The following is a 26,980-nucleotide window of genomic DNA, read 5'->3' on the forward strand; positions in this document are numbered from 1 at the left end:
AACAAATAGTGGACAATACCCCTCCCCAACAAGCAAAACATGTGGTAGAGAGAACCAGGGCTCTGGTTACCGTGGTAACAAAGACACACATCAAGATAAGAGGTGTTTACAACCTAAAGGAATGTAGAGTTTTCAACTCGAAATTCACTGTGGAACAGACAAATGTACCCTTGTACTATACAGTTCATCCAAATCCTTTACCCTTTTGATATAATCACTTGGTATGAACATCCACTTGGTATGAACATGTACCCAATTTTCCCATCTCATGAATTTTCCACTGATAAGTGTTTCATGTTTGTATTAATACATAAGCTTTTAAATGAACATTTTAGAATAGTTTTCTTCCTCTTCTCTAAAGCAGCGCAGCATGGCCTCGTCCCCTTCATTGCATGTTCCCGGGGGTGGGGTTTATCTGGGTTTATGACGTCACTAACCCAAATTATTTTGTTGTAGTCCCTTACCAGCCATTCGTTGTAGGCGATGCTATGCTAATTCTGTAAAAGACCATTTCTCCCTTTGCACTGAACTTTGAGCTTCGTAACTTTGCAGATGTTGTTTATGCTCACACAGCTATTACTCACTAACAAAAGTTAAAAAGGTGAAATCATATTATATGACCCCTTTAAATTAGGGATGCACGATATTGGATTTTTTCCGATATTTTTCAACTCATTTTGGCCGATACCGATGCCGATACCGATTATTTCCTTTTGTTTGGAAAAAACACCAAGTCTCTCCTGTGTGGAAATTATAAGCAAAATATTTTTAATTTTGTTTAGTTTTTAACAAGAACTTATTTATTAGAATTAAATAAAAAATAATGAAGGTTTTTTTAACAGTACATTGAAACTTTGAAAATATAGGATATAAATAAACTATATAAATCGCTGCATTTTTTTTCATGTAAGCTATAGCTTCTGACCATTAAATCAAAACATAATCGTTATTTTATGACATCAATTACTGCTTTATTTAATCAGAAACACAGTCTAAATCTTATTTGTGTAGGCTATTTTACTTTTAATTTAATTAGAAGTAGGCCAACAGAGCCCCCTACAGATTAAAACTCCCTGCCGAACGGGCGTTAGGATCCTGCCGCTGTTCGTGCTATTACTGTTTACTCTATCACACCGAACGCGTCATTCTGTACAGTGCTAATCGCCATTCAGACAAAACTTTGCTTCAAGAATGAGCCACACCGTTGACGTGATCTAATCGCTAGCACACCCTGAGCACATGTGAGTTAACCCATTCCTCTTATTGGCAAGACATATCGCATAATTTTTCATATCAGACCGATGCCGATATTTACATTTAAAGCCATTATCGGCCGATTCCGATATCAGTCCGATAATATCGTGCATCCCTACTTTAAATAGTTTCTTCATCAACATCCAATCCAACTCCATATGCAAAACACCATGCTTGAGACAAAGAGTTGTAAACTTTCCCTCGGAAAGCACACGTTCTCATTGGCTCACTCTCTCCTGAAGGGTGGAACATCCTCACAGTTTAAAAGATCACAAGATCAGAGTTATTCAGAAGAAGTTTTCTGATGCAGAAACTCCAGGGCAAGATGCAGAGCTAAAAGTCCTCAAGAACCAAACCAAAGCTTGTGCCAGGCTTCGGCCTAGTCTTTCCACTTCAAGATCCTCTGACTCAAACTGGTCTTTTTCATCAACCAACTCCAGCAAAGATCAACTTGAGCCTTCAGATTGCATCAGGGCTCTCTTTCAGACAGACGTGCAAGTATCAAACTTAGTCTTATTAATTGATGCATTAAGTATCATTTGCACCTTTTACAAAGGTGTGTTTGAACGAAGGAATTGATGTTTCCTTCAGGTTGTAGATCTGCTGAATATCACATTTTACCATAACTTCATGCTTTATTTCTTTTCTCTTTACGGCTTAAGCTTTAACACATTTTCCTATGCCAACTGTATGTATGTGTGTGTGTGTGTTAGACTAGTTCAAGTGTCTTACTTGTATCACACTTGAGGTTGTTCATTGTTTGCTCAAGTTTGATTTTTTGCAACATGCTCTGAGTAGTATTGTACAATAAGTTATTTTCCTCAAACAGGAAAGTAATGTTCTTAGAATTTACAGACAGTTGACACTGAGATGTCAAGTAAATACAGCGGATCTAAATATTCATAATTAATCATAACTAGTTATGATTGATTATTCATATTTCCCCTTCGAGCTGATTCGCTAAAGGCTATTTCATTGATATACCACGTAATATTGAATGTAATAAAAAAAGGTAACACTTTAAAATAGGGAACACTTATTAACTATTAACTACGACTTTTCCCTCAATAAATTCCTTATTTGCTGCTTATTAATAGTTAGTAAGGTAGTTGTTACGTTTAGTTATTGGGTAGGATTAGGGATGTAGAATAAGGTCATGTAGAATAAGGCATTAATATGTGCTTAATTACTACTAATAAATGGCTAATATTCTATTAATATGCATGCTAATTAGCAACTAGTTAAGATACCTTAAAATAAAGTGTTACCTAAAAAACTATGAGGCTTGCTATATGGATATTAATCAAACTTCTGTTTGCGAGTGTCTGTTTATCAACAAGTCAAAATATAAGCTTGAACTTACTGTATATAACATAATGCATATAACCCTCTTCTAAATGTTTTGTTGTTTGTTTAAATGCTAGCATAAAGGTGATTGTTTGATGATCTGAGAACTTAACTAATTAAAATGAATTAAATAATATCCTTCAGAGACAGAACTATTTGTTTGAGATGTTAAAGTGAACACAACTATCAATTAACACTGAAAGCCCAACAGATTCAACAGTGCTGAGAAAAGAGTGTACATGATGGATTTGCATAGAGAACAGATGGTAAAAGGCTAGTCTTAAAAAAATTAACAAATGAATGAATGAATAAAAAATAATTGTACAATATTTTAGCACAAATGCAAAACTTTCACTATCGCAAAATGTGAAGCAAGTGAGTTCAGAAATGCATCGTACACAGACAAGTAACATTCACACAACAATAGCTTCTGATGTACTTTGACAAAAGGTGTTCACCTACAGTGCTTGTGGAATAATTAAGAATACTGAAATAATTATTTAAATGACACCTGCACCAATCTGTCACAATACACTTACAACAAAGCAAACTGTTGCTCTCATCAAAGCAGCAGGCTGAGGTAACACATCCTCCACCCACATGATTCTATAGCAGAGATCTCCTTCTATAGACGGCAAGCTGGCTAGCAGACAAGCTCTTTGAAGACAAGATATGTAGCAATTTTCTGGAAAAAAATGCATGGATGATGTGTCTCCATCTGACATAGACAGTGAAATATCTACTGCAGATATTTCTGAACAACACATAAAAAATATTTAACTTTATATTGAGTATTGATTACCAAATGATGTACTGTATAGTTTCAAAGTGAAAAAGCAAGCAGCATCCCAAAGACCCTCATGTGTTTGGAACCACGTTCTAACACCACAGGATCTGCCACTGCTAGATTTTTTTTGGCCTCTGTTACAAAATTATAAAACTATCAACAGTGTGGGCCATTTGAGAAGTTACTGGAGTAACAAGCAGGCAGCAACTATAACACTGTTTTCATACAACAAACAAGAAATTAATATTGAACCCCCAATAAAAATAGCTCCAAACTGAACTGTCTAGAAAAATGCACTGATACAAACAGAGAAAAGTTGACTGTTGGACTGTTATATCAGCATTCTTGGATTCAAGAACTGGTATAACTAACTTCTATAGTTTAAAAGATTTAGGAGCTGTAAGAATTTTTTATGTTTTTTAAATAGGTCACCCAACAAGGCTGCATTCATTTGATCAAAATGTAGTTACAAACTATAGCATTGTGAATATATATATATATATATATGTGTGTGTGTGTGTGTGTGTGTGTGTGTGTGTGTGTGTGTGAGACACTGGACCACAAAACCAGTCATAAGGGTCTAAAAATTATATAATGATGGCATGACTGAATGTCACGCCATCTTCTAAAAATAAACTCAACCAGCCTATTGCACCTGCCACTCTCAGCCTAGCATATAGATAAAAGTTTTCCTTTCCTTCTTACATTTTTATACAGGCAGTTTTGCAGTATTTATGCTCAATACATTGACAATTGCTGGTCTATAACATTTGCTCATGGAATGAGTCTATGAGGTAAACAAATTATCAGTATTGTCAAAAGATTACTAATGAAGCAGAGGATGCAATTGAACACAATAATGTTTAAGATTCCAAACTGTGCATAGCAGTATGAAAACTTCGCACAGTACAAGCAAATTTGTTAAAAATGTAAAATGCAACCTGCAAAATCCCATATAGTCCCTAAATAAAAGAGCCATGAATAAGGAATGATAATGGCTCCTCAACAATTGGACTGAGGCCATGCAGAGCACATCTTCAGCCCCAGAGCCACTGCTGCCTCCAGGAATACCAATGAGAGTTTGAGGTGCCAGCAACTGAAATCAAAGGCAATGAGATGCAGCCAATATCTTCTTTGTGGGGAGTGGGGGTCCTTTTATATGTTATGCACTAAGTTCAGGTCTATGAAACAAGCTGTACTGCTTGAAGGCACCAAGACCCTACCAGTCCAGTCAGAGCTTCATCTGTGACCACAGCTATCATATTATTCTTTGAAAGGGCTTACATGTAAAGCATTAGTGGTTCCATTTCATTCATTAACATCTGTGATAACATGCTGAAGGAAGAAATGGCCTGGCACAGATGGGCTTATTCATTCTGAGTAAGGCCCAGTGGCTTCACACCTGAACATATGACCCAAATAGGCCGGTCTCAGTTTAAACTTCATAGCAGGTGTAGGTGGCACATGAATGGCTCCATAGATATCAGCCGACTGGCTCCCAATTAACTGAGTGGGTGGTAGACAAACTGCTCCATCAGGCAGTGGGAATAAAGAAGCTGCAGACATCTCTGATATCTATGTGGTGATACTTGCAGAAGCTGTCCAAACAAGAGACAATGAGAATCCCAAAGCAGTGCAAGCCAGAGGGCATTAAATAGCAGCCGGATGCACTGGACAATCAAGCATCAAGCACAGACACAGACACACATATATATATCTTTGTATTTGTGTCAATATGGAACAAGATTATCGCATTCAAATAAATGTGATAAACAGCTGAGGTAAAAAAAAATCTAAAAGTAATCAAAAAGTAGTTAGATCATATTACCTAAAATGTGTAATGTAATAGATTACATTACTACTATTTTTATCATGTAATTTGTATTCAATAATGGGCTACAATTTGTAAGTAATCTACCCAACACTGACTATAAATGAGCTAAGAATAACTGCAAAGAAAATGTTTCCAGTGTCTCTTCTAACTAGTCATCTTGAAAAAGATTTCATATTTCAAAATGTGCTTCTGCCTGGATTCTCTGACTGGCAGTATGCTCATCAAAATCTGCATGTTTTATGCTCTTCCTGTCTTGGTGCTGAGTGGACCACCACCTGCTCCATGTGTTCTTGCCTCGAGCCAAGTCAACAGACAACGGACTGTTCAGTCACCTAAACACAAATGCAGGATCTCTCCCGTTGATGAAAAGAGGCACATTCAAGATGCACAGTATAATTGTGATGCAAATACTGCTTGTTGAGCTTTCATTTAAGTGATGTGCCTTATGTCCCAATTACATAACTCAGGCTTGGTCATTTTTATTTCAGTGTGACAGCAAGTGTCTCCAAAAGACCTTTGTCCACAGAGATCAACTTGTCCTCCAAGACGTTTACCTCCCCTCTGACTAATGACTACCCAGGTGAAGAGATTTTAGAGCTCAGCCCTCTTACTTCCCACCTATAGCATGTCTCACTTGAGATAACAGTGGCATCTGTCCAAAACACCCATTTGCATAAGCATCACCTTGTGTGTTGAGAGGAGCTTAACACAAATTTTCATTAACCTGTGGGTTAAAAGAGTCTGCACCTCTAATTTCTCTCCCTGTCAACTTCAGCCACAGAATTCACAACAACTAGCTTCCATTTTTAAATCTCAATCAGTGGAAAACCAAGGGGGGAAAAGCCTTGAGCCTTTATGCTATAATTAGAAATATACACATTTATTCCTCTCTCAAATACAGTCATGGTTTATCACCTAATCCGCAACAATTACTTCACCTCTAATAACAAAGGACATACGGCTTCAAGGTAAAAGTTAATGAGAGGCTATGATTTAAAAAATCCAATTTAGTTGGACTAGAAAGCTAAATTAGAAATTGTTTAAAAATTTGCTCAGAGCAAACATGAGGTATTTTTGCATTAGAGAGGATATGGGTGTGGTCTGGGGGACAAAAAAGAAGAAAGTGTTTAAATGTTAAAAACCAAGCTTTTAATTAAGTATATTAATTAATGAATGTGCTGATTATTTGATAACAACCATATCATAACTTGTACAGTTCAAACTTCATTATAAATGAAAACTGGAATTTATCTAAATACTGTTGTTGAAACATCTTTGTATATTACAAATGTAAAACTTTTTTCCAAGGTTAAGGCAATGTTATTCAGTCGAGAGAAGAAAAGCCACATTTGAGCTAGATTAATAATTTTATGCGCATTATCTACTGTATGAATAACACTCTGGACATGTAAAAAGCATTTTACATCAACCTCTCTTATGCACAAGCACACACACATTACCAAGTATAACAGGGAAATGTGTAAAAGGCCACTTGTGCTCTTAGAATTGTGTGTGGTAAGTGATTATTCCTGACAGTAATTAAAGGAAGGGAACTCTTGTCACTGAATTGGTACCTTTCAGGACATTCATCAAATTGTGCCTGTGAGTTAGACTTAATTTCTCTTCAAAAAGCATAAAGGAAAATCATCTTTGCACAGAGCCGCTTTGAGTCTTATCTGTAGTACTAATGGTTGTACAACCCAGAGTACAAATTAGTTTAGGAATAATCAGCAGTTAGCTGGGCAGAAATAAGCCATAATTAAACTTTAACCTGAAGGAAAACTACTCATTTAGATCATGCAATGGCTTTAGCAATGGACAGCTCAATTTTACTGCACTGCCTTGCTCATTAACCTGCTTCTGAAACCCAATAGAAAGATTCACTTGATATGTAAGAATAGTCTCATATTCACAGTCAACTTTGCGCAATTGGATTTTTGTGCACAATCCCATTTAAAGCTATTGGAGATATGTTTATTATGGCTTCAGTGGGCATTAATGTCCATCTATGAAAAATGCTCCATGCTCCATTCAAGGCTATAGCAATAGTGCAGTGTCATTAATACTGACCTTTCCCATAGTTGAAGTGGAGTTTGATGGCTTTGCCTTGGTTGATGTGAAGATACGTGAACCCAATGGCAAACATAAGCAAAACGAGCAGCAGAAGGAGTTTGAACTGCTTGCGGATCTTCTTCAGAGGAAAGCGCATCCTCATCACAGCAACATCACCCACTCAGTGGAAAATTCAGACTTGTGGCCCTTCAGCGTTGATGTTGTACAGCTAGAATGCCAAAAGATATTGACATGATGTTTTGCACTCAGAATACCGGTAATAGTTTCCAGATTAGAACAGATTTAGACTTGCTATTGAACACCTAAAAATTGTTTCCTTTATACTTATCTTTCAACAACGACATTCTAAACTTCCGAGTACTGAAGGGAAGGCTATTTATTATAAATGACATTTACACAGCTACATGTAGCCTACATTCGCCATAAATGACACAGGCAGTTATTATTGCTTTAATAATCGCGAATACTTACCGTAGACGTCTTTTTCTCAGTAAAACTGTCATGTCTAACCGGTGTCACCATAGAAGATGTGTGTGCAGGCTGATGCTGCGCTGTCCTGTGTCTATCTTGACTGCTCACTTGAGTCCAGCCAGAACAATATTTGGTATAAGAAAAGGGGCAGCTCATCATTTCTGTTATTAGAAGTGTCAATACAGGAAAAACACACACATTATCACACAATGACGGGTTTGGTGAGGCAGCCGTCAAACTTACTGTACACACTCATTTCCTTTTCGATATGTCTTCATAAACAGAGGCTTTCATCCCAAAGTCCTGTTACAGCCATAAGAGTTTTGTACAAATCCTTATTCTAGGAGCGTTATATGATGAGCGGACAGTGGAAGTGTTCAATTATTTGTTTATCGCGGTTTAGTCTCGTTTATTGCAAAAAAAAAGAGAGCTGAAGATAAATAAAGCTGTGTAAACAGCAATGAAGCGTCGCTGTTTTGTGGTTTTGTCTCTTGCCTCTTCTCGCGCTGGTATTCACGAGCACGCTTTTGTTTCTTCGGTCTGTTTCACATACGGAAAAAAACGACTGCAAACATATTCGTGTGGTGCCATCTCAAATCCTTGTGTTGAGTGATTTTCATTCGTCTTTTTGTTTTGGTGTTCTCATCTACGGAAGAAAACTGAAATATTTTCCTCAGCAGCATCAGCGCACTTGTCCGACCGCATCCCATAGTTGCATCCTGGTCTTCATCTGATGGATAGAGGGAGCTGTTACCTTCATGTGCGCACAGTCACAGAGCTTTACCTGAAGGGCTCAGACTGATCAGTGTTGGATGCTCCTTCATTCTCTTTACATTGACGTTTACGACGTACAAGCTCTTAAAATATGTTAATTACCGGTACAATACTTGAAGTTACTATAATGATGCCTATGCTATTTTAGTAGCGAAGAGGCCAAATGAGATATGCTTCCTTTAGACTGAGACTGCTGTTCGTTATAGTAATGAGTCATTTATACCACATAATGATTTGGGCTATGAAAATGTAAGTTTATAAAAAGTATCCACACTGTTATGGCAAAATACACAATAGCCTAATAATCTTGTAATATAAACCTGAATAGCCTACTCTTTTTTTAATTAATCAAGGGAAAATGTGTCTCCTGATCTTGTTTGATACCATATGTGATCCTGGACCATAAAACCAGTCTAAGGGTCAGTTTTTAAAAAAGGAGATTTATACATAGGCCTAATCTGAAATCTGAATAAATAAGCTTTCCATTGATGTATGCTTTGTTAGGATAGGACAATATTTGGTCAATATACAACAATTTGAAAATCTGGAACCTGAGGGTGCAAAAAAATAAAATAAATAAAAATAGAAATATTGAGAAAATTGCCGTTAAAGTTGTCCAAATTAAAGGGTTACTCTACCCCAAAATGAAAATTTTGTCATTAATCACTTACCCCCATGTCGTTCCAAACCCGTAAAAGCTTTGTTCGTCTTCAGAACACAATTTAAGATATTTTGGATGAAAACCGGGAATTTTGTTTTGTCCCATAGTTATCACTGTCGTGGCCCAGAAAAGTATGAAAAGCATCATCAGAATAGTCCATCTGCCATCAGTGGTTCAATCTGAATTTAATGACGCGACGCAAATACTTTTTCTGCGCAAAGAAAACAAAACAACGACTTTATATGATGTTATATTAACAAAGTTCGGGAGGAGCACGTTCAGATAATTAACCTAATTAACACGAGAGGAGCACAATAATAAACCCAGTAATCAACCCAGTTAACAAGATGTGTGTGTATATACATACACAGCAGACTCACCTCTGTTCCTGGACAGTTTTCCAGCATCCCTCCGCCACCCTTCTCCGCACTTACAACTATTCCTGTCCTATTCTGTAGGGGGTACTCTGGGTTCGGGCCAAAGTTCAGAGCTCGGAGCCCTCCCCTCGGACAGCACGCCAAATACGCATAAACTTTATTCTATTTATTATATGTAAGTGTGAACTTGTGAATCAACAATTTGTCTCCTCTGGTTCAGTGTACCATTTTGGAGAATATCTGCTGGACGCAAGCAGCGTACGCTCTTCTGTGTCAGCCGCGTAGCGGATACGCAGTTTTCATTCAAATCAAAGCGTAAACAAATGTAGAAGACGTATCCTTGTGGCGCGGCTGACACAGAAGAGCCTACGCTGCAACGCTGGGTAAGTGATTAATGACAAAATTTTCATTTTGGGGTGGAGTAACCCTTTAAGACCTTAGCAATGCATATTACTAATAAAAAATTAAGTTTATTTATATTTACGGTAGGAAATTTACTAAATATCTTCATGGAACATGATCTTTAATATCTCTAATATCCTAATGATTTTTGGCATAAAAGAAAAATTGATCATTTTGACCCACAGAATGTATTGTTGGCTATTGCTACAAATATACCCGTGTAACTTATGACTGGTTTTGTCGTCCAGGGTCACATATTACGTTTTTAGAATATGCACGTAATTTAATAATATTATGTCAAAAATCTCAATGCTTGGATTAGAACTTGGGTTTAAATGATGCAAATATTCTTTTTTTTTAATTAATTTACATCAAATTCTATGAATAAAAATCCCTGCGTATATTTGTGGTGTCTAACGTGTTTGAATAAAATTGCATATTTTACATAATTTTGCAAAACTTCCATCATTGCTAAAATTGGACTGCTCCAAAACATTTTAGACATTGTAATTGTTAATTTAATAGTATGAAAAACATAGTAGGCCCTTGTTATTTTTGTGAAAATATTAATTGTAAGACCCTACTAGCAATTTTTCATTTAGCAAGGCTTATGTGATAAAATATATATTAATTTATGAGGTGGCTGCTGTTTTTGCTTCTTTTGTATTACTGTTACAACTTACCCCAGCATGTGTTGCAACCTACCCCGGTAGTGGGGTAGATTGTAACAAAGGCACTCCATGTATTTGACATCAACTTATAAGGACTGTGATATTCTTGCAGAGATTTGAATTGTTGCCTTTTGAAGTGAAAAAATGTGGGTGCTTTGTATAAAAGTTTGAGCACTCTAGCTAAAAAAATTCTGCGAGTTACAGATGCTGAAACAAAAAGTGATACAACCATACCCGGTCTCCCCCTATATAAATTATTTATATATTATATATATTTATATATAGGGTATTTATATAGATTTATATAAATCTTTTTATATGTTTAAGTATGTTTTAGGTAGTATGTGGGCATGATGATATTTGCAGCAGTTTCTGTTTTGAACCATGCCTAAAACTCTTCCCGAAGAGTCTATTATTAAAGGCTCATGGAGGAGGGCTGGATAACAGTTTGGTCTGAATGAAACATCCTTTAGCAAACCCTGAGTATGTTTGGATTAAAGGTGCTCCCTTTGGAGATAATTCTTTCAGGCACCTAACCTTTGAAAACTGATGCCTGCCTTCCTTGTTTTGGATGCGGAAACACCAATGGTCTCGATAAACATGTCTTTGAACAGATAACCTCAGGCACAAAGCAAGAGGAGAAAGAGCAGTAGGTGTATAATCTCAACTTTTCCAAGTGTGTGGTTTGAGTGCTAATGTTCAGCTTGTAAAGGTTATAAACCCTGTGAATCATCTGTCTCAGTTCAAAGGAGCTGATAAAAATCAAAGCTGAAAATGAATTCACAAGAATGTTTTTTTTTTTTTTTTTGCCAGTGCTGCTGCTTTATATATTTGTCTGCTATCTTTCAACCCAATCTAAAAATACAAAAAAAATCAAATAAATAAATAAAATGAGGTTTTCTTTTTTTCTTCAGATCAAACAGTTAAATGCCAGGGACAGTCATACTGGCTGTGGCTAAATAGATCACCTTTGTAGTATGAAGTGTTGTATTGCAGAACTCAGCACAGATGAGCGCATCAATACCTGCTCAATTATGATGATGAGTGATGATGTGTCATCTTTTTTGCGTCTGCTCTATTTCTGTCAGCCCTTCTCTCTCTCAATGAGGCTCAATTATGATGTATGGCACTCACAATCTGCCAAGGCGTGGCATCCATCACCCAAACCTGTGTCACCACATGCTGTCAGTGTCCTCCGAGAGCAGGAAACAAACATGAAAGATCCTCATATTACAGGTAGTCTGATGATGTTGGCAAATATCTCACTGAAGGTTGAATCTCTGGTGTGTTCTCACTGGGAAGCAAATCTAAACCATTGCTGTTCCTTCGCTGTAGTTCACCAGAAGACTTTTCCATTACAAAATAAAAATGGTGAATGATAAAATGGGATTATAATGCTCTTGAACTTTTTGCTGCGATTATGACAAGGAAGTAAAACATGGCGAATGATGGCTAATCAGGGAGGATCTATTGTAAACAAACGGTGTATTTACAGAGCCCTCTTGTGGTCACACGGAGCATTGCCGTAATTTGTTGTGTCTTGTGTATTTCGAAATAATTCTACACAGTCCAATCAAGATTAGAAAACTTCTATTTATGCAAATCTAATTCAAACATACAATAACAAAGTAAATAGTTATAGCATAATTTTACTATATACAGACTGAATAAAACCAAAGCCTTTTGGTTGGAGTTCTCAAAACTCCTTAAAAGGGAATGTACATGGTCCATAACTCAAAAACTGCACTGAAAACATTTTTTTTTTTTTTACATTTCAAATAGATAAATATGACATTGCAGAGGCATCTGACAGGGTCCATACTGTAATATAATTTAAAACCATCAATGTCAAGACAATGGTATAATAGCAATACAGTGCTCGACTTACAATAGTTTACACTGTTATTCTGAGAGACAATCAGGCTTAAAGATGTGTTATGTAATTAATTTATAATTATTTATGTTTAGAATATGTATTTTCGCTGTTTCCCAGCTATTCTGTTTTAGATTAAAATTGTATGGTTTATATACAGTATAACGTTGAGAAACATGGTTTGGCAAAACAATTCACATGTAACCTCAAAGCAGAATCTGAATCTGTTGAAATTGTAAACCTGAAGCACTTCCTGGGCACAGCCTTCTAAGACCAGTTAACTGTTTACAAAAAGCAAGCCTATGCTATGAGAACATCAGAAAGCAAATCTGACATTTAAGTCATTTATGTTACAAATACAAAATCATAAGCATTAAAATACAATACTCTAAAAAGCCAAATGTACAAAATGTTCACACAAATGAAAAACAAGTTCAAATACCAAATGTACAGAAAGTTGTGTTTAGAAACAACCAGAAAAATATTGTTGAATCTTATTAAAGGCCATGTTTAATATTGCCATCAGCTGGGAAGTTAAATCGCAAAGACACTGCAGCTGTCTCAATGAAACTGTGCCAAATAATTTTGAGATCAACATACTCTGACAGACTGCTGCACATTCCATTAAACTATTTTGTGGTGTTTTCTATCAGAATAATAAATATTGGCTTGTGGACACTGCAAAATTGGCATCGTACCATAAAGCTGGTATCAACAAACAATTCACATCACAAACCATTCAAATTACCACAGACTACAAGTATATAACTCTCTACTTTCTTATCAGAAAGGATAAGCTACTGTATTATTTAACATGGAGTGGTTTGAGATATTAACAAATAATTGCAATATTCTGTCGAGCCATCCCTAGTGAAAAATAAATATACTAAAATATATTTGAAATACAGTTATTTAATGCTATGTATACTACAAATACATTGACATATTTATATACTCAATAAAAATACCCTGCTGTTTTTTGAGTATACTAATTTGGAACAACTAATTTTGTACTTAATGCACTTTAATTGTGCAGAAGTAGTGCTGAAGCCCAACTAAAGATATACAGAAGTATATTTGAATGTGCTAAAGTGGAACTATTGCAAGTATACTTCAGGTAGTAGTACTCCGAATATAGTTTAATTATAATTTTAATATCAGTAAGTCTTGAGCAATTTTGTCAGTAAATATGTTAACTATACTTAGCATGAAATGAATGCATTTTAAATATATTACATTTTTACTATGGATAGCATATTAACTAATGGTTGATTTTGAATGTTGAAAATCAATTTGGGCCCAGAAATTGCAAAGACATCAGCGGCGATGTGGTGTGGCGGAGTGGCGGTTCTGTACAACCCCAGAGAATGTGAGAGAAAAGTTGGAAGGCAGTTCTAGGTTCAATTTGCTATATGTTGAGTTGTGTATTAAGCAGTGAGCCAGCTCACTTTTGCTATGAAGCCTTGATCTCTGTCATATGTGCCAGCTGCGATGTTTGTGCAAATGCATCACAAAGTGAGTTCAACCAGAGCAAACTTAAGCCGCTGAAAAGACAAATGCTGAAAAACTGAAAAATCAATAATGCTCTCCACAGGAACACTGGCAAAGCGCTTGAATAAAAGTCAGTTGGCAGCTTAAAATGTCTCTGATTTGGGCAGGTGTTGGCTGGAATGATGCGGGTGCTGGAACAGAGGGTCTGAATGGACTGTGGGGATTCGTTTGGCAGGTAACTGTGACAGCTCACAGGCTGTTGAGGAGATCTTAGGTGAGAGTCTTTCTGAAAAATTGTCCATATTCTGACTTTCATCATCCCCTACCTGTCCCTCATAATTTTCAGAAGTGGAAATGACAGAAGGCTGCACGGAAACAGATTCGAAATTGTCTGAGGGTAAATCACCCACCATACTGCCCCCTGCTGTCTCTGAAGTGTCCTGCTCCAAGTTCTGAGATGTTTGTGAAGGCTTTTTATCATCCACATTTGAAGGTGGAGTGGGGTCGCACAGCTCCGGTTGGTTTTGGGTCTCATTAAGCTCAGGTACAGGAGGTTCGTATGGAGGAGGCCATTCCCCGCCGTCCTCGGGGGCTCCTATCATTCCATCAGGTGTGAGGGGAATCTGGCTGTGCACTAGGACGGGGTCCGGTGAGGGGAGGGGAGACATGCTGCCAGTCCCTCCATCGTTGTAAGGCTTCTTTTCCTGTGAAGGGCTGTCATCCAGCATGATGGACTCCTGCTGTAGAGAGATGTGCAGAGAGGCAGGTGGCCGTTTGATGAGCTGGGCTTTGTTGGGTGTATCTTTTGCGGGGCTCGGTTTGGGCCGCTTGACTGGAGTTAGAACAACGGGCAGCTCCAGACCCAGAGGTTTTCGTGGAAACTCATCAGGCTTAGCTGTGAATACAGAAATAATGAATGAGAGTGGACTGAAAATGTAGGTGACCTACATGAACTCATTAGCTGTGGCCAAAAATATATCATTTATGCTGTGAGGTGGATAGAGGACTGCATGTTTTCATATACAGTATGAATAATGAAATAATGAGCATTTTACTGTTAAAATGATCAAAAACAAATATAATTGGGTCATTCTATGAAACAGGTGCTCTTTGGACTGGGTTTTAGAAATCATTTTGTACAAGTTAATTAGACAAATGTGTTAAAGGGCTAATAAATTGCATTTTTCCCATCACAAGCAAAATAATTGCATTTTAATATATGTTGATATAATTATGTCTTCTCTTCAGAAAGGTAACTACAGTTAATTTGACACTTGTTATATAATAATGTTCATTGGAATTTTTTAAAAATATATATATATATATATATATATATATAATTTAAATGACATATGCAAGAAGTCTCTCATGTTCAAGAAATTATTTGATAAAAATAGTAAAATTTTGAATTATTAATACTATTTGGGATAATTGTTTTGTATTTTAATGTTTTAAAATGTAATTTATTTCTGTGATGCAAAGCTGAATTTTTAGCAGCTAATACTCCAGTCTCACATTATTCTTTTAATCTGCTGACTTGGTGCTCAAGAAACCTTTCTTCCTATTATTAACTCTGTTGTGCTATTTAAAACATTTTTTTTTTTTTTTTTGTGGAAACCATAATAATTTCTTCTTTTTTTCAGGATTCCTGCACTCTAAAAAATGCTGGGTTATTTTTTTTAACACAAATGCTGGGTTCAGCGTCTTGGGTCATTTTATTTGGTTGTTTTTATTATTTTTACCCAGGTGCTGGGTTATTTTTTTAACCCAAATGCTGGGTTCAGCTTGTTGGCTCATTTTATTGGGTTACTTTTAATATTTTTTACTCAGGTGCTGGGTAGTTTTTCTGTAACTAAGGTTATTTATAAATAACTGGGTTATTTTTTTTCTGCCCAACCGCTGGGTTGAGCATGTCTCTGATGAAAAACCCAGCTGCTGAGTTACAATCAGAGCGCAGCACCGCTGCTGATTTGGTGCACTTCTTCAGTGAAATAAAGGTTTGTATATATTGTATATATTGTATATATATATTGTATACATATTTAATTTATACAGTCTTTACTGCAATGTAAATTATATTGTTTTACGCAACACAACATAAGGATGAGGTGTCAGTCAGCTGCGTCGGCAGTGGTCGTTTCGCACTGGAAACGCCTTTTGCCTTGCATAACATAAATGGAATTTATTCGTTATAATACTGAGTTTAATTTAATCTGATGTTAAAATATGTTCTCTAATCTCAGTACTGTTTGTTTATGGGCAGGTTATTGAGTCAGTCACGGCATCTTTCAGCTATGAGTGAAACGCAACGCCACGGTCTGAAGTTCGCAGTTCCTCCGCAAACAGCAGCCCGGTTGAATACACTTAAATTAAAATGCTACTTTTAAATGTTACGTTTTTTATTTCTAAAATGCTTCTTAAACTAGTTTAAATGTATGTAATATTGTAAACTATGCTGTATTCACCCAAATAAATTCACATTTGGATACACGTTTTTTGGCAGGGTTCCCCTGGTAAAATTTGCACTCCAAGGGCTAAATATCACGTTATTGGGGTCACTTCAACCCGCGGACATGAAAAACAACCCACGGCAACAGTGTTAAAGTAGCCCAATTTCCCGCGGACTTGGCAACACTGCCAGCACTGGGTTGCCAAATAACCAAAGTTGGGATGTTTTTAACCCAGCATTTTTTAGAGTGTAGATTAATAGAAAGCTCAAAATAACAGCATGTATTAAAAATAAAAATCTTTTGTAACATTATATGAATATGTGTCCTCATTGAATAAAAGTACTTAAAAAAAACCTTACTGAAATTAAATGTATTGAAAATGAAAATGTATTTAAAAAAATATTGAAGTCATTTCATATGCATCTGAGGGATATAAACGGGATCTGTTTCATAGAACGACTCACAGTGACATATCCTAATTAGCCGTGTTTCCACTGTCGGGCCAAAAGCAGGCGTGCTAGTGCGGGCCAGGGCCAGTTGCGTTTCCACTGTCTCTTCCGGGGCTTGATCGTGCCTCGTTGGTGCTTCCTCAGGGCCAACGGCCGGGGTCTGGCCCGATGAAAACCTTGGGCCAAAGTGGGCCAACTGGGACTAGAGGAGTGGTTATGAACAAAGGCGGAGTTTCTCCGCATCTTGAGAGCATCAGCGCTGCAGATCATTTCATAAAGTTAACAGCTGTAATACCAGCATTAAAGACTTTTAAAATAATTTGAGCTCAAAACTCACTTTCAGACAGCAGTGAGTGTTTGAAATAACTTGATCCGATGTGGATTATGATCACCATACAAGGCAGAAATATTTATAAGCGATGCAAAAGACTATGCACACTAGCCATTAACATTACCATACTAAACATGGTAAATACGACCGCATGAAGAAATCAGACGTCAGCTTCTCATTCTCTATAACAATCGTGTATTTATTTAGTAACATATTTTATCTGTCATAAGTCTCGTCTGGAGATTAGCTCCGTGTGTGTCATAAAAATATATAATGGTTTTTGTTCGGGAGCTCCCTCTGCTACTTGGGTCGTATTTTTGATGGAAAAATATAGAAATTATCATTCTTACTTAACGTGATGTATACTGTGACTACAAATAAACAGAAACAGACTCTACTGAATAAGTAGGGTAGGCCTATTTGTCCTCTTTCTTTTGTGAAATAGTGGTTCACATTGCTTTATTTCTGTGTGACTAATTTTCAATCCTGATAAGTTAATTCATTATGATCAATGTTTAATAGGCTATTGTAAAACATTGATGCTTTTGGATTTAAATCTAACAAAACATGCAAACAAACAGCCGCTTTTATCATGTTTGTTTTGTGATCGCGCTAGTTCCAGTGACTTATTTCTGATTAGTTTTCTGATAACTTCTCTTTGTTGATGAAATGATGGGGTTGCTTGACGTTGTTCCAGAGAGGCGTGTAAAGGGCGGGTTTTAGTGAAGCACAGCGGAGCTTCTGGCCCGACGGTGGAAACGCATCGTGATTTTGGGCTCGGTGCTACAGGTCTGAGGCTATTAGCCTCACCCGGCCCGTTTAAAGCACTGGCTCGCACTGGCCCGACAGTGGAAAAGCGGCTATTGATTAAAGCATTCAAAAAACAACACAATCATACAGCTTCATGCAGTTATATACAGTATCATAATAAGAAAACGGCTGAACCTGGTGGTGGGAGGTCAAGCTTCATTTTGCGAAGTTCAGACATGGAAACTTTAAGCTGCTCTATGACAAGGTCATCATTGAGGTAGATGGACTCTCCTATCTTCTCCTGCAGGAACTCTCTCAGGTCCTCCAGAGACATCTTAAGCAATCGTTCTAAACATGATTAACTTCAGTTAGCCATAGATTTCTATAATGTGCTGAGAGAGTTTAATTTATATCAAGGCAATCTGGTGTATTAGCATGCACTGAGTTTGTCACTGGAGTTTGTTTTTTAGATTTTTGGATTAAATTATTGTTAATTGCAGTATTGTAAAAAAAAAAGAAAAAAGGAACTCACTTTTATGGAGCTGAAGGATGGTGTAAGCCATAGCTGTCAGAACTTTCTCACCCTCAAGGATGAAGATGTCCCACAGACGCAAGGTCAAAGTGAATGGGGTCTGAAAATAGTAACAACTTTCTGCACAAAGTGTCCTCATAGCATAATGGAAAACATAGATGTGTAGAATATTTCATATTAAACTGGGGCCTCTGCTGGTCTAAAGCTAATCTCCCTCAGTGAGCTGCCAGTCCACAAGCACAGCTCTGAAACCGAGCTGGAATGGATTCTGCAGTGCTGACGGAGTCTGCTCTCTTTCCTCCTCCAGCAAAACCCACAGGATTGTGTATACGCGCAGAGTAAACATTGAAACACCCTTGTCTGCCTGCTAATTGCACACTGCTCCCTCTATCAAGAGGCCCTGACAAAGAAAGAGAGAGGAAGAAGCACTTCAGCCTCTTTCTTTCAGTTTCATAAAGCCCAATTCCTCTTCACCAAGTTTACCAACCTCAATCTAGATTCCCATGCTTTACAGTGTTTTAATGTGGCTGCTTATTAGCCATTTTCAAATGAGACCGTGTTACGTACAATATATCATGGGTCTGTTCTGAATTTAATTATGTTTTTTTAGTACAATTTAGGGATACTCAAATAAACTGGATGTCAGAAACTAGCGATCAGAAACTTAGGAAAGTGGTGCACTGTGCCAAACATCAACCAATGACAATCTGTTTGATGCCCATTAATTATGGTCACTGTACCTAAAATATTTTCCTTATGTAACCAAAGTGTGTTTATCCGAGGGTGCTTCTTTATTTTTGGGCATTGGAAATTATCTACCATGTCTTTCTTTCTTTCTTATCTTATCTATCTCAAAAGATTCAAAATATCTTCTTTTGTGTTACACGGGGAAAAAAATAAAGTAATACAGGTTTGAAACGACATGAGAATGAGTAATTACAGAATTTTAATTTGTGGGTGAACTAAGCCAGTGGACATACATACGTACATATTTATATCATTTACAAATTAAAGCATTTTCATACAATAACTAAATGACAGAGTTTTCATTTTTGAATGAACTATATATCTAGTCTATTTAAATAAACTGGTGATAGTGTGAAAGACATATTTAAGAGTTTATTTTCTAAAAGTCCTGTACAAGAGGTAAAACCTAATGAACACAAAGCTTGAAGATTATATATGTGATTATATATATGATACTACAGATAAGCAGTTTCTTTCCTCAAAGGTGTCCCTGACTTCCCTGCATCTACACCTAATCGTTTGTATTAACTCATTTTCAATGCTTTGCTGTTGACATTCAATCCCAGTTCCTCCTTCTGTGTCCACATCTACAATATGAGTCAAAATAAAATAATATAAACCTGAATGTCCACTTAACACCTCAGTTTTTAGCTGAACATGTTTGAGCAGATTTCACTGCCAGCATCTCTACATATAAAGACCTCTGACTTGAGCAGATCCAGAAGTCTTTCCATCCCTCAATGGTTGAACATAATCACAGTTACGATCAGAACAGCTGACTCAACAGTTACATTCAAAGAGAGTCAAATGAATCACCACTTTTAGGATTGTCTGCAGTGACCTGAACCAACACTATAATATACACACAGTTGATGTATCATTTCCTTGGCTTTGAGATCTAAGCTTAGCATATGACTGAGCATGTACACCTATCTACTAATCACCGCTTACATAACACCATTGTCAGTTTGGTTACAATGCATCTGCTCAGATCAAACACTTACCCTGTCAATAAAACACTGGAGGAACCATTTAGTGCTGTAAATCCCACTGGACATCTGTTCCTTATCCTGATGAGAGTGCATATAAACAGGGAAAAAAAGGAATGAGAAGGGAAGAAAACTCATTATCATGTTAAGTGAATGAAGTTAATAGCTATATTATTTATTTACTGTAACTTAACTAATCTTATAGGTTCTGAGCTCATTTTGTAGTCGTGTGTGTGCCACAGCAACCTTACCAAATGCTTCTTTAGTTTGGGTAAAAGTTTGGAGAGAATCTGGTCGTGGTGGTTTTGGAAACGCTGAAGTTTGGGAAATCCAGGAACAAAGAATCCTGTGATGGGTTGCAAATGTGAAGGCATGATAAAAATGTCACATGTTTCCCAGTACTAGACCTACAACAATAACCTGTGTTAAGTTCGCAAGTGTTATGTACACTACCATTTAAAAGTTTGGGGTCAGTAAGACTTGAAAGAAATGTATTCTTTATTAAATTTACAGTAAAGGCATTTATAATTTTACAAAAAAGAGTTTTAAATAAATAACTATTTTAAATAAATACTGCTCTTTTAAAAAATTATATTCATCAAAGTCTCCTGAAAAAAAAAAAAGTAGCATGGTTTCCACAAATATATTAAACAGCACAAATGTTTTCATCTTTTATAATAATAATAAATGGTTCTTGAGTTGGAAATCAGCAAGACTGGAGTAATGATACTAAAAATTTAGCTTTGCTATTACAGGAATAAACTATATATTTAAAAATATATTACAAAAGAAAACAATATTTCACAATATAACCATTTAACTGTATTTTTAATCAAATTGACCATAGTTTAGGACTTTTAAAGAACATTAAAGAATACTGACCCACAACATTTGAATGGAAGTGTGTCTTATCGTGTACATACAGTATATAGCCTTATGAAGTTTATATGTTAAAAAAAAAAAAAATAATGAAATCAACATTAAAATTCTTAGCCAAGAGCAGAATAAATGAGGACTCACCATGCATGGCATGTTTCTGACTGGTTAAGAGCTGGGACAAAGCCCAGAATGCATCTTCTTCATTCATGAACATTAACAGTATGGCAGCAATCTGACTCATGCCCTGGCAGTAACTCACTTCCTGTGGACAAGAACAGACAAAGTCAGCAATTATGTAACATCTCTTTATTAAGCATGGATGTGATTGCACTCTTACCGTATTGTAAACAGAGTACGCAGAGAGCACATGGAACAAAGACTGCTGCCTGTGAAGAGAAGAAAAGTGTCGTCAGACTCAAACTCTGTCTTTTACTGAAAGTGCACAAAGAAACAAACACACATCAGCAACACATGAACCAAACATCCATATTTTTCCACAAAGATGCATTCGCTCCTTCAAATTAAAGTTGAGGCCCTCCCTTCATGTGTGAGCATTAATGACACCCTTCAGATGAGCAAGACTTTCCACTTGGCTCTCTAAGGCCTGCAATCTATTAAATCCTCAGTGACATCACTCCCTTTTCTGGCCTGCTTGGGGAACAAGCTCTCAAAACGCAGAAATCAGCTCCAGAGATTGTCTGCAGAAGTAGCGAAGAGAGACTGAGATGTTGATGAACATACACTCTGGCACTTTCATAAAGCACATAAATAGCCAACACAAGAAATGTTTGAGCAAATTTGTGCATTCATTTAGCAATAAACACATGCAGTGTGCATGTCCCTGTTCTGTGGCTGAATTTTATGCGCATATCGGTCACACTTTAGTTCGGGGACCAATTCTCACTATTAACTAACTATGACTTTTGCCTCAATAAACTTCTAATTTAGGAGCTTAGCCTTCAATTAAATATGTCTAAAGAGGAGGACATATCACCAATTCACTTTGCAGAATTTGTAAAGCCAGGATAAAAACTGAAAAATAATCCTACACCTAAACAAATATACACATTTCAATTAAGAGACAATATTTCCCTTAAATAGATTTCCAGAGACATTTTTGACCTCTACAAGGGCAATTTTTTTACATTAGTAAATGTATGCTTCAAGGCATATAATCAAATTAATTGAATGTGTTCATGTGTTACTTACTTTACACCAAATCGATCCATGAACATGATGTGGTTTCGAAAGGTCCTGTTGATATCAAGGTCAATCTGTTTGATTTCTGGAGAGTACAGCTGGGCTTGCTCCTTCATTCTCTGTCAATCAAACAAATGGCTTCATCAAAAATAGATTCAATGATGATAAGCTACCACGCAGTACACGATGACATTAGAAGACAACATTTCTAGATTTAATTATGTGATATTATACCTACAATACTGAGTGGTTTATTTTGTCAAAATGAACAGCTGACTAATACATTATATCATTTATTACATGCTGTAAATTCTTTTATTCTCTTATATTTTTTTTTTCTGCTCATGATATACTGTATACACTACCATTCAAAGCTCTGGGTCAGTTTTCGAAAGTCTCCTATGTTCACCAAGGCTGCATATATGTGATTAAAAAATAGTTAATGTGAAATATATACTAAGAACACCATAAACAGTGACAATAACCAACAAACTTATAATTCAAACCCATGAAAATATATAAATGGAAAAACTAACCACCAAACATGACACGGGTAAAGAAGAGTTACCTTGAAAACTAACTAGTACATAATTAAAATAAACTAAAGAACACAGGAAATAAACACAGGAAACACAGGGAGCAACGGAAGCAGAAATACTTATCAACATAAAAGTCCTCAAAACAGAACATAAATGTGATAGAAGTTTTAAAAATAGATATATTTAGTAACATTATAGATGTCTTTACTGTCACTTTCGATCAATTTAATGTGTCCTTGCTGAAGAAAAGTATTCATTTCTTTTTAAAAAAATCTTACTGACCACTTTGTAATACATTTACAAAACCACTTGTGTAAAGCATGCAATAAAGGATATCACCACCAGGGCACCTTGTTCGGCAACACAGTGCAAATACTTCTTGCTTGTTATAAAATTTCAGCAGCTCTGAAGGTTTGTTTTTCTTGTTTTTTGTTCTCTTCTATCTCTTTTCATGCCTTGTATCAGCCATCTGTCTGTTTTCAGATCACACTCTAATCCTTTTGAAATAGCTCTACCACAACACCACTCCAGTAATCCCACTCTCACCAAACACCCGGCTTTAGGCCAGAAGAGACTTGCGGCTACATAGTGTCCACAGGTCACAGCTAAATCTGCTGAGTGTGTGAATGTATATGCGCGCATATTTTTATGCTGTACCTCATATTTTCCTGCATTGTCGCTCTTGACTTTCTCAACATCCAGTAGCAGGGCCCAGGCCTGTCCTCTCAGCTGTAGTGGGATGCCTTTATACACCCTCTTAATCATCTGCACAAAGACACCAGGAGTAAGTGCAAGTGTGAGTGTGTGTGTGTGTGTGTGTGTGTGTGTGTGTGTGTTTTAAGCATCACTCTGGATCTCCATGGAGCTACATCATAGTGCTCTCTCTGATTTTCAGAGAAATGATCACCCTCTCGAGGTTAAGCTCACCCGGTCGCTGTTCCTGTACTTGCTCCAGTTCTTCAGCATCTTCAACCATTTCTGCACCCTCTCAATCTCCACCTGTTTTTGCTGCACAGGGAAAAACAATTAAATCTGATGAATTATGAATTGCAAAAACAAAAAATGGACTTCATTAAAAAGTTAATTTTCTGTTTAATTTTCATTACTTTTCAGTAAACATAAAATTATCATACACCAATCACCAAAAACATCAATAATAATAAAAAATAACCATATCTTATTTAATAATTGTGCTTTTTTTATCCTGTCTTGTCTTGAAATAAATGATAATTCATTTGCAGGTTATATTTCATTTCAAATGAAATACACTACTTTTCAAAATTTTGCAGTCACTAAGTTTTTTTTTTTAAATGTATTTTTTTTTTTATTCAGCAGGACACATTAAATGAATTATAAGTGACAGTAAATATATTTGTAATGTTACAAAAATATCTTTCTATTAATTCAATAGCACAACTGTTTTCAACTGATAACAAGAAATGTCTCTTGAGCTGCTGCTCATTAACATATCTGAAGGATCACATGACACTGAAGACTGGAGTAATGGCTGCTGAAATTTCAGCTTTGCAGCACAAAAATAAATTGCATTTGAAAATGTATTAAAATAGAAAACAGTTATAACATTTCAAAATATTACTGTTTTCAAATAAATGAATGCGGCATAAGTGCCTTCTTTCAAAAACATTCAAAATCCTAACAAACCCAAACTTTAAGTTTAGTGTTGGTAGTGTAGTTCTCACATCTTCATATGATTTTAATTATTTATTTTCTTTTAAAATAATTAAATAATAAAAGAAAAAAGCTGAAAGAACATGTCATCAGTGGTATATGGTGCATAACACACATGCTTTCTAATCCTCAGAGTCCATTTACAGACAGGTATAAGTATAAATATCTGCTACATGACACAAACAACCCTCCTGTGTTTTTGTCTAAGGAAGCAATATTTCTTTCCTCGTTTGTATAAGTACTCTGGGATTAGATGCAGAACAGGCATTCAGATCACCCTGCTGCTATTAACATCTGTTCTGAGGACAGCTTTCACTCTTTCCACTCCTAGTCTGTCAAATGTCAGCTGGGAAATGCATCAGCCACCTCCACACTGTGAATACGTCACATGAGAGCACACCTCCAGACAGCCCAGCTGTGTCTGCCACACACTCTTGTGTACTAAACGCTCATGTCTGAAGGTCACCATTAGCCTGTTTACAAAGGAATCTCCACACACTGCTACTGATTCAATCTGTGATCCTTTGTGTTTTTGTCTGTGATTTTACAAAACGCTGTTTGAATAGTATATTCACATGCTGTTTGAATACACATCACCTGTATAGTATATTTATATGCTTAATTTGTGTGTGCATACCTTCTCTTCAAGCGCACTGGGTGTGGGTAATTCTTCTTCACTGTGGGAAAAACAAATAGGGTTAAAAAAAACTATACAATATACCATCACAAACATTCCTGTCTGGCTGGGATTAGGTTTAGACCCTGGGATAACCAAAAAACAGAAGGCAATTGCAATTGTAATTTGTACAGAGGTTGTTGAATTAAAATCATAATGTATGCTACAATTCAAAGGTTTGATCTCTTACACTCACCAGGGCTGCATTTATTTGATCAAAAATACAGAAAAAAATGTAAAACACCACTGCGATTTACAATCACTCTTTTCTATTTTAATATATTTTAAAATGTGAGTTATTAGTCTGATAGCAAAGCTGAATTTCCAGCAGCCGCTACTCTAGTCTTCAGATATAATACATTGTAATATAAATGAATATTTCTTCAACAGTTGCTTAATTTTTATTTGTTTATTTGTTTACTTACTTATTTTTGCAGAAACCCTGATGAGAGAACAGCATTTATTTGAAACAGAATTTTTTGTTGATTTTATAAATGCCTTTTTATTGTCAATTTTGTTCAATTGAATCCTAGAATATCTTCCTGAATCTTGAATATCTAATTTTTTAAAGAAATTAATACTTAGAAAACTTGACAAACTTGGCAACCTTGACAATGAAAACTAATTCTGTTCCAATAGAGCTATGGTACACTCCTAAAATCAGACTGATTCATGTAATAACATAATTAAAAGTGTGGTAACACTTTAGAATAGGAAACACTTATTAACTATTAACTATGACTTTTCCCTCAATAAACTCCTAATTTGCTGCTTATTAATAGTTAGTAAGGTAGTTGTTAAATTTAGGTATTGGGTAGGATTAGGGATGTAGAATAAGGTCATGTAGAATAAGGCATTAATATGTGCATAATTACTACTAATAAATGGCTAATATTCTATTAATGTGCATGTTAATTAGCAACTAGTTAAGAAACCCTAAAATAAAGTGTTACCAAAAGTGTTGATACACAATGCATTTTGATTAAAAAAAAGAAAAAAAGAAAAAAGTCAGCCATTATGACTGACGGGTTTGTTTCAGACAAAATAAAAGTAGTTTTACAGGGCTTTGAAAGCAACAAATGCATCCTTCACCTGCCAATATGGAAACTGAGTGTTGGGTTTTAACCAGGACTTACTGAAGAAATCCAAAGCGATCTGTGACTCTGTATATGCTGTAGTCTGCATCCTCCCAAGGATCGATCTGAACTCCTGCGTCTCTACCCTGAAATATACACAAGCGCATACTTCATTCGACTCATCTAAACACAAACAGTGTAGAGTTTATTAAAGGTGAAACAAATCATCCAGTTCCAGGCAACTTTTAAGCACCTTTAAATCCAGCAGATTCTGAATCAGAACTGCGACTTTTGCCTCAATAAACTCCTAATTTGCTGCTTATTAATAGTTAGTAAGGTAGTTGGTAAGTTTAGGTATTGATTAGGGATGTAGTAGTATATGGTCATGCAGAATATGTGCTTTATAACTGGTCCCTATTACTAATTAAGTGTTACCAATTAAATTCTCTGTTGGCACATTTTCTAGTGATTATGGAATAAGTAAATCAATTATTAAAATAGGCAGTTAAACTATGTTTGACACTGTGAGCCAAATAAAATTCAGCATTTATTAGGTGGTTGACAGATTTTCCAGAAAAAAAAAGTTATGTAATACACTTAAGATGCAGGTTTTTATAAACTAAAAAAAGAAGATGAATTAAACAAATAAATATCATAT

The 26,980-nt window shown here is 36.1% G+C and overlaps 2 protein-coding genes across 7 annotated transcripts in view; both read right to left on the reverse strand.

Annotated features, from left to right (window-relative positions):
• Positions 1-12,083, reverse strand: part of b4galnt4b (beta-1,4-N-acetyl-galactosaminyl transferase 4b) — a 99,456-nt gene extending 87,373 nt beyond the window's left edge. The window contains exons 1-3 of one of the 6 annotated variants that reach the window (XM_058782654.1): positions 11,676-12,083; positions 7,767-8,496; positions 7,293-7,503 (exon numbers count right to left, since the gene is read on the reverse strand). In XM_058782654.1, coding sequence (XP_058638637.1) covers positions 7,293-7,437 — 145 coding nt within the window. In that variant the 5' untranslated portion in view covers positions 7,438-7,503; positions 7,767-8,496; positions 11,676-12,083. Of the gene's footprint in view, positions 1-7,292; positions 7,504-7,766; positions 8,614-11,675 lie in introns of those variants that run through there. The other 5 variants (XM_058782651.1, XM_058782648.1, XM_058782649.1 and 2 more) reach the window with 5 other exon arrangements.
• A 141-nt stretch (positions 12,084-12,224) lies between these two features.
• Positions 12,225-26,980, reverse strand: part of si:ch211-288d18.1 (USP6 N-terminal-like protein) — a 28,281-nt gene continuing 13,525 nt past the window's right edge. The window contains exons 3-14 of the mRNA XM_058783386.1: positions 26,383-26,468; positions 25,208-25,247; positions 23,809-23,889; positions 23,539-23,646; positions 22,352-22,461; positions 21,480-21,528; positions 21,284-21,404; positions 20,515-20,609; positions 20,279-20,344; positions 18,528-18,627; positions 18,191-18,343; positions 12,225-14,910 (exon numbers count right to left, since the gene is read on the reverse strand). Of these exons, the coding sequence (XP_058639369.1) occupies positions 14,159-14,910; positions 18,191-18,343; positions 18,528-18,627; positions 20,279-20,344; positions 20,515-20,609; positions 21,284-21,404; positions 21,480-21,528; positions 22,352-22,461; positions 23,539-23,646; positions 23,809-23,889; positions 25,208-25,247; positions 26,383-26,468 (1,761 nt within the window). The 3' untranslated portion in view covers positions 12,225-14,158. The remainder of the gene's footprint in view (positions 14,911-18,190; positions 18,344-18,527; positions 18,628-20,278; positions 20,345-20,514; positions 20,610-21,283; positions 21,405-21,479; positions 21,529-22,351; positions 22,462-23,538; positions 23,647-23,808; positions 23,890-25,207; positions 25,248-26,382; positions 26,469-26,980) is intronic.

The sequence above is a fragment of the Onychostoma macrolepis genome, chromosome 07 (assembly GCF_012432095.1).
Source record: "Onychostoma macrolepis isolate SWU-2019 chromosome 07, ASM1243209v1, whole genome shotgun sequence".
Lineage (NCBI taxonomy): Eukaryota > Metazoa > Chordata > Actinopteri > Cypriniformes > Cyprinidae > Onychostoma > Onychostoma macrolepis.